A 16,903-nucleotide genomic window follows, 5' to 3' on the forward strand; every position below is an offset into this window, starting at 1 on the left:
TCTTTCCCTCTCTATTTCTCTCCAGTGAGTACATACACCCTATGGCAAAAGTCTTAAAATAAATAAATGAATAAAATAGGAATAATAATAATGTCTCCCTCATAAGGCTGTCATAAGAATAAGATGGATTAGTGCATGCAAAGGACTTAGAAAAGTACCTAGCACATAGTAAGAGTCATGGAAGTGTTATATCAACACTCTTTTTAGACCCAGTGTTTATAGATGCCCCCAAGGGAATATTTTGTTCCATTTTGTTTTGTTTTTCTCCAACACCTAGAACACTGGCTAACACATGGTAGTAGCTTCATAAATATTTGTAGAATTAGTTGATTTGAACAGTAGAGAACACCAGTCTATGCCAAGTTCTTTGCTAGGAGTTTCGACATGGAAATTTAAATGGAATGTAGTCCCTCCTGTCACATAGCCCCTGAAGACTACATAGTCAGTTGGCTGCTTGCCACACAGGGGGCTCTGGGTAGGGCAGTCAGTCCTTCTGCCTCTCTTCCTAGCCCTCCCTCCACATCGACAGACTTTGAGAAGTACAGCTACCTAAGCAAGAACTGGGAATTTCTCCTGCTCCACCATGAGCACGTCTCTTTACGTGCATTTGGAGTGAATAAAGGTGGTGTAGTGAGCATGTGAAGAGCTTGGAAGTCTCCACTAACCCTAATAAGTGAAAAGCCAAACAAGCTGAAAATCAACAACTCTTCTTAACAACTCATCAGACAAGTGAGGAGGCCACAGGCAAACTGAAAGTTAGAGAGACGGGCACATCAAATGTCCACTTACCTGCGGGTAACCTACATGCCAGGAAATAAGAAAATGGAAGAAGACTTCTGAAAGGACAAAGTGTGTAGTTGCCAGGAAGAGAAGACAGCCACACAGCACGCCAAAGAAGACGCCACGCAGAACATTCTTCCTCACCAATTTCCATTTAAGAGGATCCTCCTGCCTTATATATACATCAGGTTGGGGAAGGGAAGGCATTTGATTTATTGCACTAAAAAATGAGCTTCATTTTAAACAAAAAGAAGCAGAACCACAGGTTATAAATCTTCCTTGTATTGATGGGATTTTTTCAGCGTTAATTCCAAGATGTGGGAAAAAAAAAAAATTGTGGATTCTCATGTGAGCCTCTCACAGTTTTTTATTGCATCTATTATTTTTATGAATAGTTAACATTTACCAAGCATCCCGCCACTACTTCCTTTAAGTTCCACAATAGCTCAAAGAGGTAAACAATATCTTCCATTTGCAGATGAGAAAAGCTGAAGCTTCAAACTTAGTTAATTTACCTAAAAAGGCAGAATTAGAAAGAGGCAGAGCTAGGATCTAATCTTAAATTTCTTTGGCTCCAAACCACTATACTAATTACCTTCTGGATGGGAAGAAAGAGGGCAACTAGTTGAATAGTAACCACTCAGACTTCTCTGTCACCCAGCAGTGAGATGGGAGATACCTTTCATTCTCGAAGTGGATGCAGCGCCAAGGAAAGAAAAGGCTTCGACTGGGAATCAGCAACAGATGGGACTGAGGCTGTGAGCCCAGTTTTTCTCTAAGCCTCTGCCTTAATTGCTGGGAGGCTGGATATCACACCCCCAGAGAGGGCGCATGGCCCTTGAGCAGGAAGAAGACTGGAAGGATGGAAATGGTGCATCTTGTCCTTTGTTCGGTCTCTGATTTCAGGCTCTGGGTCTTCCCCAAGGCTTTTGGAAGTCACTACCAGACAGGCAGGGAGAAAGTGACCACAGAAAGAGGGACACCTTCACAATCTCCTCAACAAAAACAAGGTTTCCACTTCTCCCCTCAAGGCAGGTATCAAATTTCAAAGGCCTTCCAGAAAATCATTGTGCCAACCATCAGACATGCCCTCTCTGCTCTGAACAACTTGCCCTTCAGTTTGATGTATGTCTACCCTGATGCTGTCTTCAGTGACAAACATTAGGAGACTTACACCAAGATCTACTTTTACTTCAAAACTGTGTCGCCAGCTACTTACTCTACTTGCTCCCCTTCACATTTCCTTACTGAAAAAGTCAGTGTTTGCAAAAATCAGAAACATTCCCCCTTTAAGGAAACGAGAACACTACAAAATGCATTTATAGTCAGCAAGGGCGGTGAAGAGTCCACATGTCCTGAGGTTTTGGCCTCAGGCTCCAACCACTAGAAATTGATGAACTGGCCAAAGGCAACTCAGAAACACAATCCTCTATGAAAATTTCAGCTATTTCCTCCCCTTGGCTGGAACTCTGCCACATTCCTAAGTGTTCCAGGGCATCTCTGAAAGAAAGTCATGGACACAGCAATGAAGGAAGAGATCTGGGTCTGGCCCTGGCTCTGCCACTGGCTGGCCAAGTGTACTCGGGACAGTACTTAATCTTACGCATAAAATGAAGGCATCTATGACAATCTTCCAACTGTGGGCCTACACAATCAAGCTCCCATCATTCGGGTCTTCTGGAATCAGCTCCACATGGCCTATTTATTATTTTCTGAAGTTTCCAAATGACCTTAGAGGTCATTTGTTCTTCTTTGAATAGATGAAGGAACCAACCACACAGTACGAGGAGAGCCCGCTTTCAGGCCCTGACCATCACTGTTCAGAATGCTTCACCATACTTCCCAGCCCACTACTCCACTGGCCTCCAGATGCCAGAGATCCCAAAGTGGAGACTGCTTGTCACCCCGACTCCCCTCTACTCTCCCACTTTGTCCAGTAACCATGTGGTCAGGAGAAGCGAAAGGATGAAACTGATTCCCCAGTTCCAGAAACAAGCAATCCTGTCTCCTACCCCTACCACAGTGATCACTCTAAGGATCTAAGCACTTATGGGTGCCAGCACCTGGTGTGGCAGTTAAGGCACTGGATCCTACATAGCCTACTATGTGGTCCAAGTCCTGGACCAGGCAGCTTGGAAAACACGCCAGGCGCATGTGTGTGCACATTGAAAATCCTAAGAAAGGAAAAGACATTGTGGCATGGCCATTCCCCCAAGGGTTGATTTCTCACTTTCCCTCTCTCTGTCTCTCTCCAATGAGCACATGCACCTGATAGCAAAAGGGGTGGGGAGGGGCATTTCATCCAATTTAGGTCAATAAGCTAAGAGCCAAAATTTTCTAACACCATCCAGGAATGAAGATTGTTTTCCCTCTTCTGAGAAGGCTATTGAAGGCCAATTCTCTCTTTCCTCCTTTAGTGTGATGTTCAGATAGGAAGCACAGAACCACTGCAGTCATTTGCCACCATGAGAAAAGCTGGACTTGGGATAAAACGGGTACCATAAAAGGCAGGAGGGACAAAGGCAGTTGGATCACACCATTGAGCAGCTTGCTCAAACCAGTCCGGAAAGCCACTGTATTTATAATTTGCTAAGATTGCCATCACAAAATACCACAGCCTGTATGGTTTTTTAAATGAGAAATTATTGTGCCAGCCCTATAGCTTAATGGTTAAGGGAGTTGAATCTCACATGGCCAATCGTGTTTCAAATCTCAGCTCCAGGGGCTTGAAAACCATGCCAGGCACATGTTTGTGCCTGCTCAAAATACCAACAGGGTAGAGAAATGGAGGAGAATGGATTCCCGCAAGGTCACACCCTACTGAGGAGTGCTTTCTCTCTCTTTCTTGCGCTCTCTCTCCTCAGCGCTCTCTCGCTTGCTCTCTTTCTCTCTCTCGTAAGTGCATGTGCCCTCTGACAATTAAAAGAAAGAAAAAAGGAACAGAAAAGAAAAGGACAGATCAACCAACTGCAATATGTGAACCTTTGCTGGATCTTGAGTTAAACAAACAGAAAAACCACATTTATGAGATAATCAAGGAGATTTGAATGTCAATTATTTGCTGGTACTGTATTAAGGAAGTACTGTCAATATTCTTTAGTTGTAATATGGCACTGTGGTTAGGTTTTTATGAATGAAACCTAATCTTCCAGAGACATACGTGAAAATATTTACAGATGATAACACACAAAACCAGATTTGCTTCAAAATCATCTGATAAAGCTAAATGAGGGTTCCATGGGAGGTCAGTATATTACTCTCTCATTTTGATGCATATTTGTAAGTTTTTGTGATTTTTTTTAAGTTGTTTTAAAATAAAATGGATTCCAAAATGAAGGAGAGTCTAAATTATTTGCCAAAATCCTAGTATCATTTCCAGTATGACCTGCCTACAAAGTAACACTTTTTACATGAATTTCTCCAATAATTAACTTTATAGAATACTTAGAGTTGACACATCTTCTTTCCAGTGTTTTCAGGACAAGCACTCTATAAGATGAATTAAGAAGTGTAGTTCACAGAAAATGCTTTATAAACTCATAGTAAACATTAACAGATGCCCAGTGTGTAACATTATTTGTTGATGTTTATGCAACCCAAGCCTTTGGAAACTTATTCACCCTAATTTCTATAATCGTAGTACAGGAAAGGTTTTCTTGGTTTGACTCCAAAGACAGAAATCATAATGATAGATTAGCAACATAAAGGTGTAAAAATTTAGTAGATTAAAACCATTGTCTTTTGGGGGCCAGCAGGTAGCATGGTGATTAAGCCACTGGACTCCCATATGGCAGACTACTGTTTGAATCCCAGACCTAGCAACTTGAAAATCATGTTGGTGTGTGTCCATGCACACCCAAAGTTCCAGGAGGAGAATGGAGGAGAGTGGATTGTGGCGTGGTCATCCCCCCTGGGGGGTGAATTCTCACTTTCCCTCTCACCTTCTCTCTCTAGCATTTACACATGCCCTATGGCCAAAAAAAAAAAAAAAGTCTTTTTATATATTGTACTGAGAAAGCCATTTACACATGACAGTAAAACAGATGAATATTATTAGTATTAATTTTTTAAACCTACCATTATTTAATTTTTAAAATTAATTGTCAGAGGACACACATGATCGCCCAAGAGAGAGACAGAGAAAGCACCCCTGATGAGGCATGGTCATGCTGCAATCCTTTTTCCTTCACTTCTCCATCCCATCAGGACTTGGGGCAGGCATGCACATGTACTTGGCATGTTTTTCAAACCTCCAAGGCTGGGATCCTAACCATAGCCGGCCATGTGGGATCCTAATCCCAATGCACTGACCTTAACCACTCCACTACAGGGTGGCCAAATCCCTATTTAACGTTTAGTCAAAAACCTAGATAGAGGGAACCAGCAGTTAGCGTAATGGCTATGTCGCTGGACTCCCACGTAGTCAACCGCGGTTTGTGTCTCGGACCCAGTGGCTTAAAACTCACGCCTGGCGTGTGTGCGTGCGTGCCCAAGATCCCGAGAGGAGAATGGAGGAGAAGGGATTGCGGTGTGACCATCCCTCCTGGGGGGGTGATTTCTCGCTTTCTGTCTCTATGTCTCTCTCTGTCTGTCTGGCGAGCGCACATGCCCGATAGCGAAAACCTCTCCAAAAAAAAAAAGAAAAACAAAGATAGATAATAATCCCCACACACACAAAGAAAAGACAAAAGAAAGAAAAAAGAAAGAAAGAAATTAATGTAGGATTGGCAAACACAATACAGAATATCCAGTTAAATTTATATTTCAGATATGGGACCAGCAATTAGCGTAATGGCTATGTTGCTGGACTCCCATGTAGTCGACTGCAGTTCGCGTCCCAGACCCGGTAGCTTAAAACTCACGCCGGGCGCGTGTGCATGCCCAAGATCCTGAGAGGAGTGTGAAGGAGACGGGATTGCAGCGTGGCCATCGCTTTCTGTCTCTCTGATTCTCTCTGTCTGTCTGGCAAGCGCACATGCCCTATAGCAAAAACCTCTCAAAAATAAAATTATATTTCAGGTAAATAAGAATTTTTCATTTGGATCATACTTCTAAAATGTTATTTAGTGTATATGTGAAATTCAATTTTATCCAGGAATCTGTATTTGTATTTACTAACTCTAATCTGTATTTGTATTTACCAACTCTAGCAATCTTAAACTAATAACTAATAACTTTGAATAAATGATGGACTTCATTCAAAATGATCTAGGGAAAGCAAGAACAATCAAAGAGCCAAGGCCTGGGACTTGCAGAGGGTGAACACCATCTCTGTCAGACACGTCAGGGAGAGGAGGGCAGCCTGTACCTGGCCCTGAGCTCAGAAGAGCAGGTTGGTCGCAGGAGGGCAGAAAGGAGGTGGCCAGCATGTGTGCTGAGGGGTGAGGGGTTGAAAATTGGGTAGATTACCCCTGGGTTTACCCTTCAGAGGAAAGGAAAGGCAAGCTCACCATCACTCAGCAGAGCACCCCTTACAGAAGCACCACTTCTATTATTTGTCCTTAAGACTTCAGGGGGGGGGTGGCAGCAGGTGGCATGAAGGTTATGGAGGCTGAATCCCACGTGGCTGACTGTATTTGAGTCCTGAACCCAGCGTCTTGAAAAACACACTGGGCATTTGTATATTTGTGCCCCAAATCCTGAGAGAAGAAAGGAGGAGAAGGAATTATGGCATGCCCATCCACCCAGGGGAGTGATTCCTCACTTTCCTTCTCTCTCCCTCTCTCTCTCTCCCTCTCTCTCTCTCTCTTTCGTGAGCACACATACCCTAAAGCAAACTAAAAATGAAAACAAACAAAAAATCATTGCAACCTATCTACATGCATTTTAATATTTTATTAAAAATAAAATTGTATTAGGTATTAGTTAATATATACAAAAAGGAATTTTAAGACCCATTTACCCACTACCCAATTTTTTTTAAGTTTCCAATTCAATCCAAGCCTTCAGTGTTGCCACCAACATATTTCTTTTTTCCCCTCACCTTCACACCTACATAACCATGAGCCTGAGCTTTGTATTTACCATCGCACTTAATTTTCTCATTCATTTTTAATGTGTGCACTGTCTAAACAACAAAAAGTTTTTGCTTTCAACCATTATGTAAATACATATATATTCTACAATATGCCTTTCCTCACACACTTTAATTATATATTTTTCTCTTTTTTTTCCATTCGAAAGTGTATTTGTTTCTTCCATGAGAGAGAGAGGAGGAGGAAGAAGGGGGAGAGAGAGAGACAGGCACCCGCAACAATATCTTTTGAGATTCACTTCAATCTCAGTCAACCAGGATTATGGCAAGCACAGACCCATTGTGCACATTGAGGCCTCGGGACGTGAACCTGGGACCTTCCCATATGGCTTCAGCATCACAGAATGTTGTGTTACCGCTGCATCACTGCAGCTGGCCTATATTATGAAATCAATCCATGCTAATGAGTAGCACTTCAGAGCGGTCATTTTAGTGCCATGTGGCAGTTCATTATTTGAATACACCATTATATGTTTTTCTATTCTTCTGTTGATAGACATTTAACTAGTTTCCAATATTTTACTACTTTCAAAAAATGCTGTATTGAATATCCTTGAACATGTCTCTTCATATATATTTAAGTGTGTTTCTCTAGGGTATGTACCAGAACAGAATAACAAGGTTGAAAATGTATGCAAGTTCAGTTGTAATTCTACAAAGTGATTGTACTAATTTATATTCCCACCAGCAGCAATAAATACATTTTTTACAGTTATGCCCTGCTGAGGTTAATTGAAAACTCTCCTTTAAAGCAGACTGAGTTCAAAGCATGCTGAAAATGAGTGGGAGGCCTGGTACTAAGAGTTACAACCCTAAAAGTCCGCCCAACATGAGCACTGGCCAATTGTGTCAGAGACTGAATTCAGGGGTGACTCAAAAACCAGGGTGAACTGAAACAGGTGGGGGTGTTCTTTAAAGATGCATGTCTTAACCTCTGAGATTAAAAGAGGCTCATTGTGGGCCAGCAGGTAGTGCGGTGGCTAAGGCACTGGATCACATGCGGCCAATTCTGTGGTTCAAGTCCTGGATCTAGTGGCTTGAAACTCACACCGGGTGCGCAAACACACATGCTCAAAATCCCAAGGAGATGAGATTGTGGTGTGGCCATTCCCCTTGGGGGTTGTTTTTTCACTTTCCCTCTCTCTCTGGCTCTCTTTGTCTATCTTCAGCTAGTGCTACGGCAAAAATCTAAAAACAAGCAAGAGGAGACTCATTATAAAATATATATTTAATAATTACTAAAATGAATCTATCAAAATAATAGAAATTAAACATGTGATGACAATTGTATGAATAATTCACTTATTTTTTCTATATATAAACTGTTCTTTTACAGACAAAAACTGTTCTTTTACTTCTTTTCACGGTCCAGTATATCATCACAAGGAAAAGAAAACATGTACTTTTATTGAAAATACTGTTATTTATGATATCATGTAAATTTTAAAACAGAAAATACTATCATTCAGTAAATTAATAAGCATTCATAAGCACCTGCTCTTGGGCAGGATGGAGGCTATAAAGGAAATTAAACAACTTCACCATTAAGAGATTCCCTTTCTACAGGAAAAAAAAAAAAAAAACAGCAGATGCAGTTCATAATAACACCCCCATTTACCAAGCACTTTCCATGAACCAGGCAGTCTACCAGCGCCTTAGTGAGTGTGGTAGGCAGAATAATGGCCTCCCTAAAGATGTCATGTCCTAACCCTAATAATGCTAGGTTACACAATAAAGAGGAATTAAGGTTTCCCATCAGCTAACCTTACATTAAGGAATTTCATCTAGTTTACCTCGTGGACCACATTAAATCAAATGGGGACGAGGGAAGCAGAAGAATTGGAACCAGAGAGATGGCAGCATGAGAAGGTCTTGATCAGCCATTGCTGGATTTGCATCTGGAAGGGGCCACAAGCCAAAAAATGTGGGAAGCCTCTAGTCTCTGGAAAAGGCAAGAAAACAGATGGACCCTGGAGCCTCCAGAAAGGAACTTAGCCCTGCCAATCCCCCAATTTTAGTCCAGTAAAAGTCATGTCAGAATTCTGACCTCCAGAAATTTGTATTGTTTCAGCCGCTAAACCTGTGATAATTTGTCACAGCAGCAATCGGAAGCTAACACAAACGAACACCATCCATCCTCCCACCACCCTGGAACATAGAAACTGTGGCCTCCACTGGTCAAATCAGGGAAAGAAGGAACAAGAAGTTACATTACTAGCCCAAGTGCACAGCAGCCAAGCCCAAACTCTAACATGAGACTGTCTTCATCTAAGCCTGCACTGAGGCTGCCCCTGGTCACTGGAATACAGATGGGGACACACACTGTCGTAGGGGTGATCAAAGTCCAGAGGCTGAGAGATTCTTTCCTGGGGCTAGTCTGGGAGGACTGTGTGGAGGTAGCATTTGAACCTTTCGGCCAGTGAGCATGGTCCTGCTTTTTTAGTCCCCAGAATAAACCATTCTGGGAAGTATGTCCAGTTTTTCTCCACTGTAATACCAAAAACAAAAAGAAAAAACTCTTACCTTCTAGAATCCAATCAATGCTGTAGTATACAGAAATGGGTTTTTTTGTTTGTTTGTTTGTTTGTTTTTTGTTTTTTGGAGAGATTTTCACTGTAGGGTGCGTGCGCTCGCCAGACAGACAGAGCGAGACATAGAGACAGAAAGCGAGAAATCACCCCCCAGGGGGGATGGTCACGCCGCAATCCCTTCTCCTCCATTCTCCTCTCGGGATCTTGGGCACGCACGCACATGCGCCCGGCGTGAGTTTTAAGCCACCGGGTCCGGGACACGAACCGCGGTTGACTACGTGGGAGTCCAGCGACATAGCCATTACGCTAACTGCTGGTTCCCCAGAAATGGTTTTTACGGAGGAGGGGCACAGTTGCTCCCATCCACAGAGCATCTGGCAGGTTTCCCATCCATATCTCCCACCTGTAGAGCACCTGACAATGCGACCTCACGGAACCTGCTCAGTCCTAGACCTCCTGATGCTGACAAAGGCTATCCTGAGAAGAGAGCTGCCTTCCTGGCTCAAATAAAGGAGGCTGAAGTCAACCACAGCAATTTCAGAGGGGGTACACAGAGCTTCATACCTAACTGCTCAGGTGGTGGTCAAAGGTAAGACTAGTTTGTAATGTAGCAATTAAATTCAGAATGCAGAAGAAATTAATACTAACTAATTAACACTAATTAAATTAATCAGAAATTAAGGTTAGATGTGAAAAATTAATACTAATTAATACCAATTAATAGTATAATGGCCTATGTTGCCTTAGGGTCTTTGTAGGGCCAGTTGGAAGTGTTCATGAATATCCAAATTCTCTCATCCCCTCGATGGCACATGACTCATCAGGGCTTGTGCTGTACAATGCTAACCCTGTTCGGCCGGCCTCACAGCAGCTCTGATCGATTTTGCATCAGCAACTCAACCCTTGTTCTCTCCCAAATGACCCCATGGTGACAAACGCAGAAGGAGGGGCCCTCCACACTGACATCCACTACCACCAGCAGCAATGCCAGAATGTGGCTGTCAAAACAATAAATCTCAATGTGGTCTGGAGAGAAAGAGTAGCCTATACCTGCTAAGTGGGCCATGCACCCTATGCACCCTGAGCCCATGCAAAAGGGAGTCAGCGGAGGAGGTGGGAATGAGGACAGACATCAAACTAGAAACAGGCCTCTCTCATCCCGACTCGCTCCCTCCATCCCCTGTGGGCAAATAAGGCTTCTGCCTCATACATCAGCTCTGGGGGTTCAGATGATCCCTCAGAGCAAGGGAGAGGGTAGATTGCTCGACGTCTGCTCAGCATTCAAACAAACTTTCAGGCCTACGATATAGATACTCAGGCCAAGGCAGAGACTGCTTTGGATCTAATTGGCCAATAATCAGAACAAAAGCCAATAATCACTCCCTGTAGGATTTGTTAGATAGGGAACATGCACATCTAGAAAGGAGAAGAGAGAAGGCAACAAGAAAGGAGTCCCTTACTTAGGCCATTTTGTTTCTTCGATCTTAGATACAAAGAATTTAATTCATCACAATCTGGTTCATGACACACTCAGTGTTGGTTTATATGGGGCCTACTCTTAGATTTTTATGTAATCAGCCATTAGATCTTTAATAATATCCCTTCTCCAATACAACAGGTATTGATACTGCCTTTCATTAACCACAGGATTTCCCCACCAATCCATCCCCTGCCTCACCCTAATGTCACCTGGAACCCAAGTCCATCATTACTTTTCTTTTCTTTTCTTTTCTTTTCTTTCTTTTCTTTTCATATTGCTTTATTGTAGTTATTAAGTACCCCTAAAAATTCTTTTATTACGGCCAGCAGGTGGCAGGGAGGTTAAGGCACTGGATCCCACATGGCCAGATAAGTGGTTCAAGTCTGGACCCAGCACTGGAAAATCATGCCAGGCTGTGTGCGTGCATGCTCAAAATCCCAAAAGAAGACTGGAGGAGAAGGGATTGCAGCATGGTCATTCCCCCTGGGGGTGATTTCTACTTTCCACTTTCCCTCTCTCGCAGGCTAGCACACACATCCTATAGCAAAAACAAACAAACGAACAAACTAAACAAACAAACAAAAAAAACTAAAAAACAAACGAAAATTAACTTTAGTTCATTATAAGTTCATAAGAGATGCGCTGTGGTTTTCAATACATTTCTTCTGCTTAACAGCATATTGCCAAGACTCATCTGTATTTTTGCAGGTTGCTGTTGCTCATTCATCTGACTAAGTATAATTTTCCACTGTGTGGCTACATCACAGTCTGTCCATCTGCCTCCCCACTGATGGACAGGCCTCCTCCCACTGAAGGGCTGGCCTCTTCCCACTGATGGGCAGGCCTCCTCCCACTGAAGGGCTGGCCTCTTCCCAGGCATGTGGTGTTACAAACACAGTTGCCCGTGTCTCTTGCTGGCCATAAGTTTCTCTTGGCCATATAGACCTAGGAGTAGGAAATGTGACGATTCCACTTCAGGAGCTAATGAGAACATATCAAAGTCTTCCCCATTTTGTTTTCATTTCCTAGAGATTCTAAAGTGATTGTTTCTTCTTCCTATTCCACTCAATTATATTTCCTTTTTTTTTTTTTTTTTTTTTTTGAGGAGAGGTTTTTGCTATAGAGTGCACATGCTCGTCAGAAAGACAGAGAGAGAAAGAAAGCGAGAAATCACCCGCAATGGGAGATGGCCATGTCACAATCCCTTCTCCTCCATTCTTCTCTCGGGATCTTGGGTACACATGCACGTATGCCGGGCGTCAGTTTAAGCCTCAGGGTCTGGGACTCGAATTGCAGTCGACTATGTGGGAGTCCAGCAACGTAACCATTACACCATCTGCTGGTCCCCTGGCACCTGTATTTCATATAACCTGGTAGTTAGAGCCAAAGGCTTTGTTAGGTTCAGGCTCAGTTCTTTTAGCAAGATACTTTATAAGTGGCGCTGCTGTGAGTTTGGAGAGGTGGAGAGGTTTTTGCTATATGGTGCCCAGTGTGAGTTTAAGCCACCAGGTCCGGGACTCAAACTGCGGTTGACTACATAGGAATCCAACGACAAAGCCACTATGCCAACTGCTGGTCCCTCAGTTATATTTCTTTAAATTTGATGTCAGCTTAGCCAAAATGTGGAAATCAGGTCTTAGCCTGACACCTGAGTATTTACATGAGCTAAACCCTCCCACCCATGAAAAAAAGGTTGGGGAGTATTGCCAGCATACAGATAAGAAGAAGAGCATCTAAGCAGACACGAGGACCCACCTGGCTCGCATACCAGGGCAGGCTAGACAGAAGAGGACAGATTAGAAGCGTCTTCATTTTGGGCAAATGCACGATACAAAAAGGGGTCGGGGCGGAGCTAAAGCCAATTTCCCCATCCAAGTCTGCTTGTTCGATCTCTCTTCCCCCAACCTTCCAGTGAACACCACACACACTTATTGTAAAACAAGAACAGAAGCCTAAAAATGGAAAAGTCATTTTTTGTAAATCAATTTCAGGTTTAATGCAAGCAGGGGGTCCAGGTGGTGTAACGAGACACAGTCCAATTCATTTAAATAAATATTTACAGAGCTGCTTTACCACGTGGCAACTGTGCTGATGAGGAAGGTCTCCATTCTGCCCCCAAGGGCTTACAAGTTTATTCATTTAATAATCATGCCTGAGTGCTAAGGGGCAGCCTAGTGCTAAGAAGATAAAGATGCTGGCCTGATGCTAAGATGCTCACTCTAGAAGTATAAGCTAGAATCCAAGTGGACCCGCTGCAGAAGTTGTTCAAAGACGAGAGAGATCAATTCTTTTTTTTTTTTTTTTTAAAGAGATTTTTGCTATAGGGCACGACGGAGAGAGAGAAAATAAGAAATCACTCCCTGAGGGGGATGGCTATGCCGCAATTCCTTCTCTTCCATTATCTTCTTGGGATTCTGGACTATGCAGGCACACAGCCTGGAGTGAGTTTCAAGATGCTGGGTCTGGGATTCAAATTGCGGTGGATTATGTCGGGGTCCAGTGTCATAACCATTACGCCATCTGCTGGTCCTGAGAGCAATCGATTCTAACCAAAGGAGAGTTCTGCACAAAAATTCCAAGATGGTGATGTTGGAACTGGGTTTTGAAAGGTGAATCAAGTAATTGAGAGGAGAAAGAACAAATAAAGAATATATCTAGAATGATTAAGAAATCCTCTTCTGAATCTAACCTCTTGGCCCTTCCTATCCTCAAACTTCTTTTCTGCCTCCAACCATACTAAGGTACCAAGAAAGCAGAACCCATGGGTCACTGGTAAACATGTTTTATCTGCCCTTACTTGTTCATGCCCCAAACGCCAACAACGTCAATCTCTGCCGGGTACCTGGCCCTGTGCTGAGCTCAGGGGATTCCCTGATGGACAAGATGGACACAGCTCCTACTCTCACCCCGCTCCCTGTCTTCAAGGGCAGACAGAGAATGAAACAAAGACTGGCAGTCGGCTTGGCCTGACCCCATAGCCTGGGAGAGCCCCTCCCCCAACCTGCCCTCCCCTGAACATATTCAGTAAATTGTGCAGGATTAAAGAAATGGCTGCCTCCGCAGTAATTAAAAGAATCCTGACCCGCATCCCAGGTAGTCAAGCTGCTGCTCAGAGCTGAGAGACCCAAAAATCAGGTGCTTCCTACATAATAGCCTCCAATCTGATACTTGATAGCTGCTGGTTTCCAGAGTCAAACAAATGTCAGGAATTTTATGAAGGAAGGCAGGAAGCAAATAAGGGGGCAAGGATTGGGGTCTAGTCCTCGGGGGAGCTCAATTAGTGAGCCAGATAAAGTTAAAGCAAAAGGGCATGCTCTCAGTTTCCTAGAAAGCCAGCTGGAAAAGATGCCAATCCTTAAGCCTCTGTCACTCAAAAGATTAACAGAAGAGACCTAGGGGTACCTAAAGGGAACAGTGCAATAAGCCAGATGTTTCTGCTCTTCCTACGACGCCGCTGCTCTCAGCCATGGCCACACTTCTGGGGCCACCAACAAGTCATAGAAGAGAATGGAGTCTTTGGGGAGAGGTTGAAATTCAAACACCACCTTTTAGCAATACAGACAGCAAAATATTAGGTTGTCTGGGAAGTCATGATATATTTTTCTATGCAAAAATGCGTCATGACTTTCCTGTCAAGTCAATATCTTGTTAATAACACTTTTTCTAGAGACTTGCCTGACACAGCTGGTTCAGTGTTTTCTCATTGAGCCATTTTGTCCTTCAAGAGAAACAGGATCACTGGTTGGATGGACAGTCCTTGCCACTGCTTGATGGTATGGAGAGCACACACCCTTTAAACCCACACAAGCTGAGATTTGGCTCCCAGACCTACAGATGCACCAAGGGTGGTTCAAGCAAGTAATTTAGCTTCTGTGAGTCTCACTTTCTCATCTGCAGAATGCAGTGAAAAGACTCAGCTTCATGTTCGTGTACTTAGATCCATAGGAAAACAAGGGAGGTGGCCAGTGCAAATGTTCATAAATGGTAGCCCTTATTGTTGCCTAGAAGTGCAACCAAGTAACCACATGCCCAAGACAACAGCTTCCCCTTCATGCTTTCTGAACGTGTGTGTGTGTGTGTGTGTGTGTGCACGCGCGCGCGTGTGTGCTTGAGAGAGGAAGAGAGAACGAGAAAGAAACTGGGAGGGAGAAAGGAGAGAGAAAGAGAAGCAGTAAGCCGCAGACACACACACATCTATTTTACAGTTCCTGCCTATGTTCCATCACTCCTATTGAATTAATAAAGGAGAGAAGCTGGAGGGAAACCTAACCAGTGTTCCTGCTTTCCCTAGAAGCGGCTTCCTCCGGTTTCAGGAAGAGAAGGAGAGCCATATGGCTCGAGATGCTAGACATGCCCAGCAGCAAACGAGCCCCCCACCATTTGTCTCAGGGCCTCTCTCCTTTCGACCCTCCTGTGGGCGGGCATCCAGATTTCAGGGGGGCACTGGTCTGCGTCTCTGTGTTGACTGTTCCTAATTATTGGCAAGAATGCCATGGCTCCCCTGACCTCAGTTTAAGAGCTTCGAGTCTGAATATCAAACCAAGCAGCTTCATTTAAAAGGCATCCTCATCTGCATCCATAAAAGTCACTCCCAGAGCCCTTACTTGCCCCAGCTTTGGGACTGCCTGCTGTCGAGGATTTATGACACGCCCTGGATCTAATCTGCCGCACTTTAACTGCTGCTGCTGCACATCTGGTCATAAAAGCGAAGGCCAGCCCAACACGGGGACAAACACTTTTCTTTCCTAAGTGGCTGCAAATCTGATCTCACAGTGATAGCTGGGCTCAGATGTAACCAGCCCACATCTGGGCACTCATTAAAGCTTGTCCAGCTTTGCAAAGCCTTTCCTCCCCCCAGGACAGCGAAGAGCATATAGCAAAGGCTCTGAATAAAGAACCTGCTGTCTGAACAGGTGCTAATGGGTCTAAGCAGAAGGAGAGCCAGAAAAGAAAGCAGCAGTCGGTAGAGGAGCCAGACTGGTCTGCACAGAGATCATAGCTGCTCACACATGGACTCTCGGTCGCCAGTCGAGGCAAGAAGCTAACCCAGCAAGGTGGCCACCTGACACAGACTGATGCTTGGCCAGAGGCTGCCTGCATTCGGTTTGGTCAAATGAACCACTCGGTGGTTTAATAGTACATTTTTTAAGGCAGTGAAATTCTTTATTAGACCAACTAGGGGTGGGGTGTGGGGGGCAATAATCTAGACCAGAAATGAACACAATGCTGCGGGTTCCAGGAGAGACTTTACGGTGCCCTAGGCAGCCTGTCCTGTGCACAGAATTGGCACGTTTCATGTCTGTCAGAAACTCCAATCAGATCAAGGTTCAACAAGTAATTCAACCTCCCTGCGCCGAACTCAGGGGAAGAGACCCTTGAACAGGACAATCCCTCACCACCTCCCCTCAGCCCCTACTCCTGCACCCCCCGCCAAGCCGCACCCGGCAGGAGGGGGCGTTAAAATTATCTGCTGTGGGTTTTATGAGCACCGACCGCTTTTTAAAACAACAACACAAGGTCCTTGTGTGGCTCGCGAGTAACCTAAAACTCCCCGGCAGAGCTCTCCCCCCACCACCCCCCACGCCGCCTGCCAAGAACGCCCGCGTGCAGGGGAACCAGCGCAGTGTCAGACCACAGGGGAGCCTGGAAAGCGAGATTCTCTCCAGCACAGGAGGCACCTCGGAGGGTCTTACAGCCAAATGCCAAGGAAAAAGACTGGGAAAGAAAACCCACCAGTGACAGTTCGGGGGTGGGGAGGGTCGGTGCTGCAAGAAAGGAGAGGGAAGGGACAGTGGGAGAAAACTGTATTTCAGTAACTCAGGGTGCGGGGTAGTAGCCGGAAGGGGGGGGAGGTCCGCATAAGGTTTTGACACTCTCTTCCTCTTCCTCCCACCCCAAGGGGCAAGGCAACCTCGTTTTCCTCCACAGGTGGTCGTGTGGCTGGGGCGCACTTACCCGGGGACCAGTGGTGCGGTGGCCGCGAGCTGGGGACAGCTGCACCAACACCAGCAGCAAGTGGGGCGTGAGCAGGCGGGCGCAGCGCGCGGGCAGCATGGTGCCAGCCGGACTCGGCAGCCG

The 16,903-nt window shown here is 44.6% G+C and overlaps 1 protein-coding gene across 1 annotated transcript in view; it reads right to left on the reverse strand.

Moving 5' to 3' along the window:
* SMOC1 (SPARC related modular calcium binding 1) overlaps positions 1-16,903 on the reverse strand; it is a gene marked incomplete at its 3' end in the record, with an annotated part of 75,071 nt that overhangs the window by 56,937 nt on the left and 1,231 nt on the right. Inside the window, exon 3 of the mRNA XM_014585377.2 lies at positions 16,781-16,880. Coding sequence (XP_014440863.2) covers positions 16,781-16,880 — 100 coding nt within the window. The remainder of the gene's footprint in view (positions 1-16,780; positions 16,881-16,903) is intronic.

This window comes from Tupaia chinensis, unplaced genomic scaffold (assembly GCF_000334495.1).
Source record: "Tupaia chinensis unplaced genomic scaffold, TupChi_1.0 Scaffold149686_1, whole genome shotgun sequence".
NCBI classification, from domain to species: domain Eukaryota; kingdom Metazoa; phylum Chordata; class Mammalia; order Scandentia; family Tupaiidae; genus Tupaia; species Tupaia belangeri.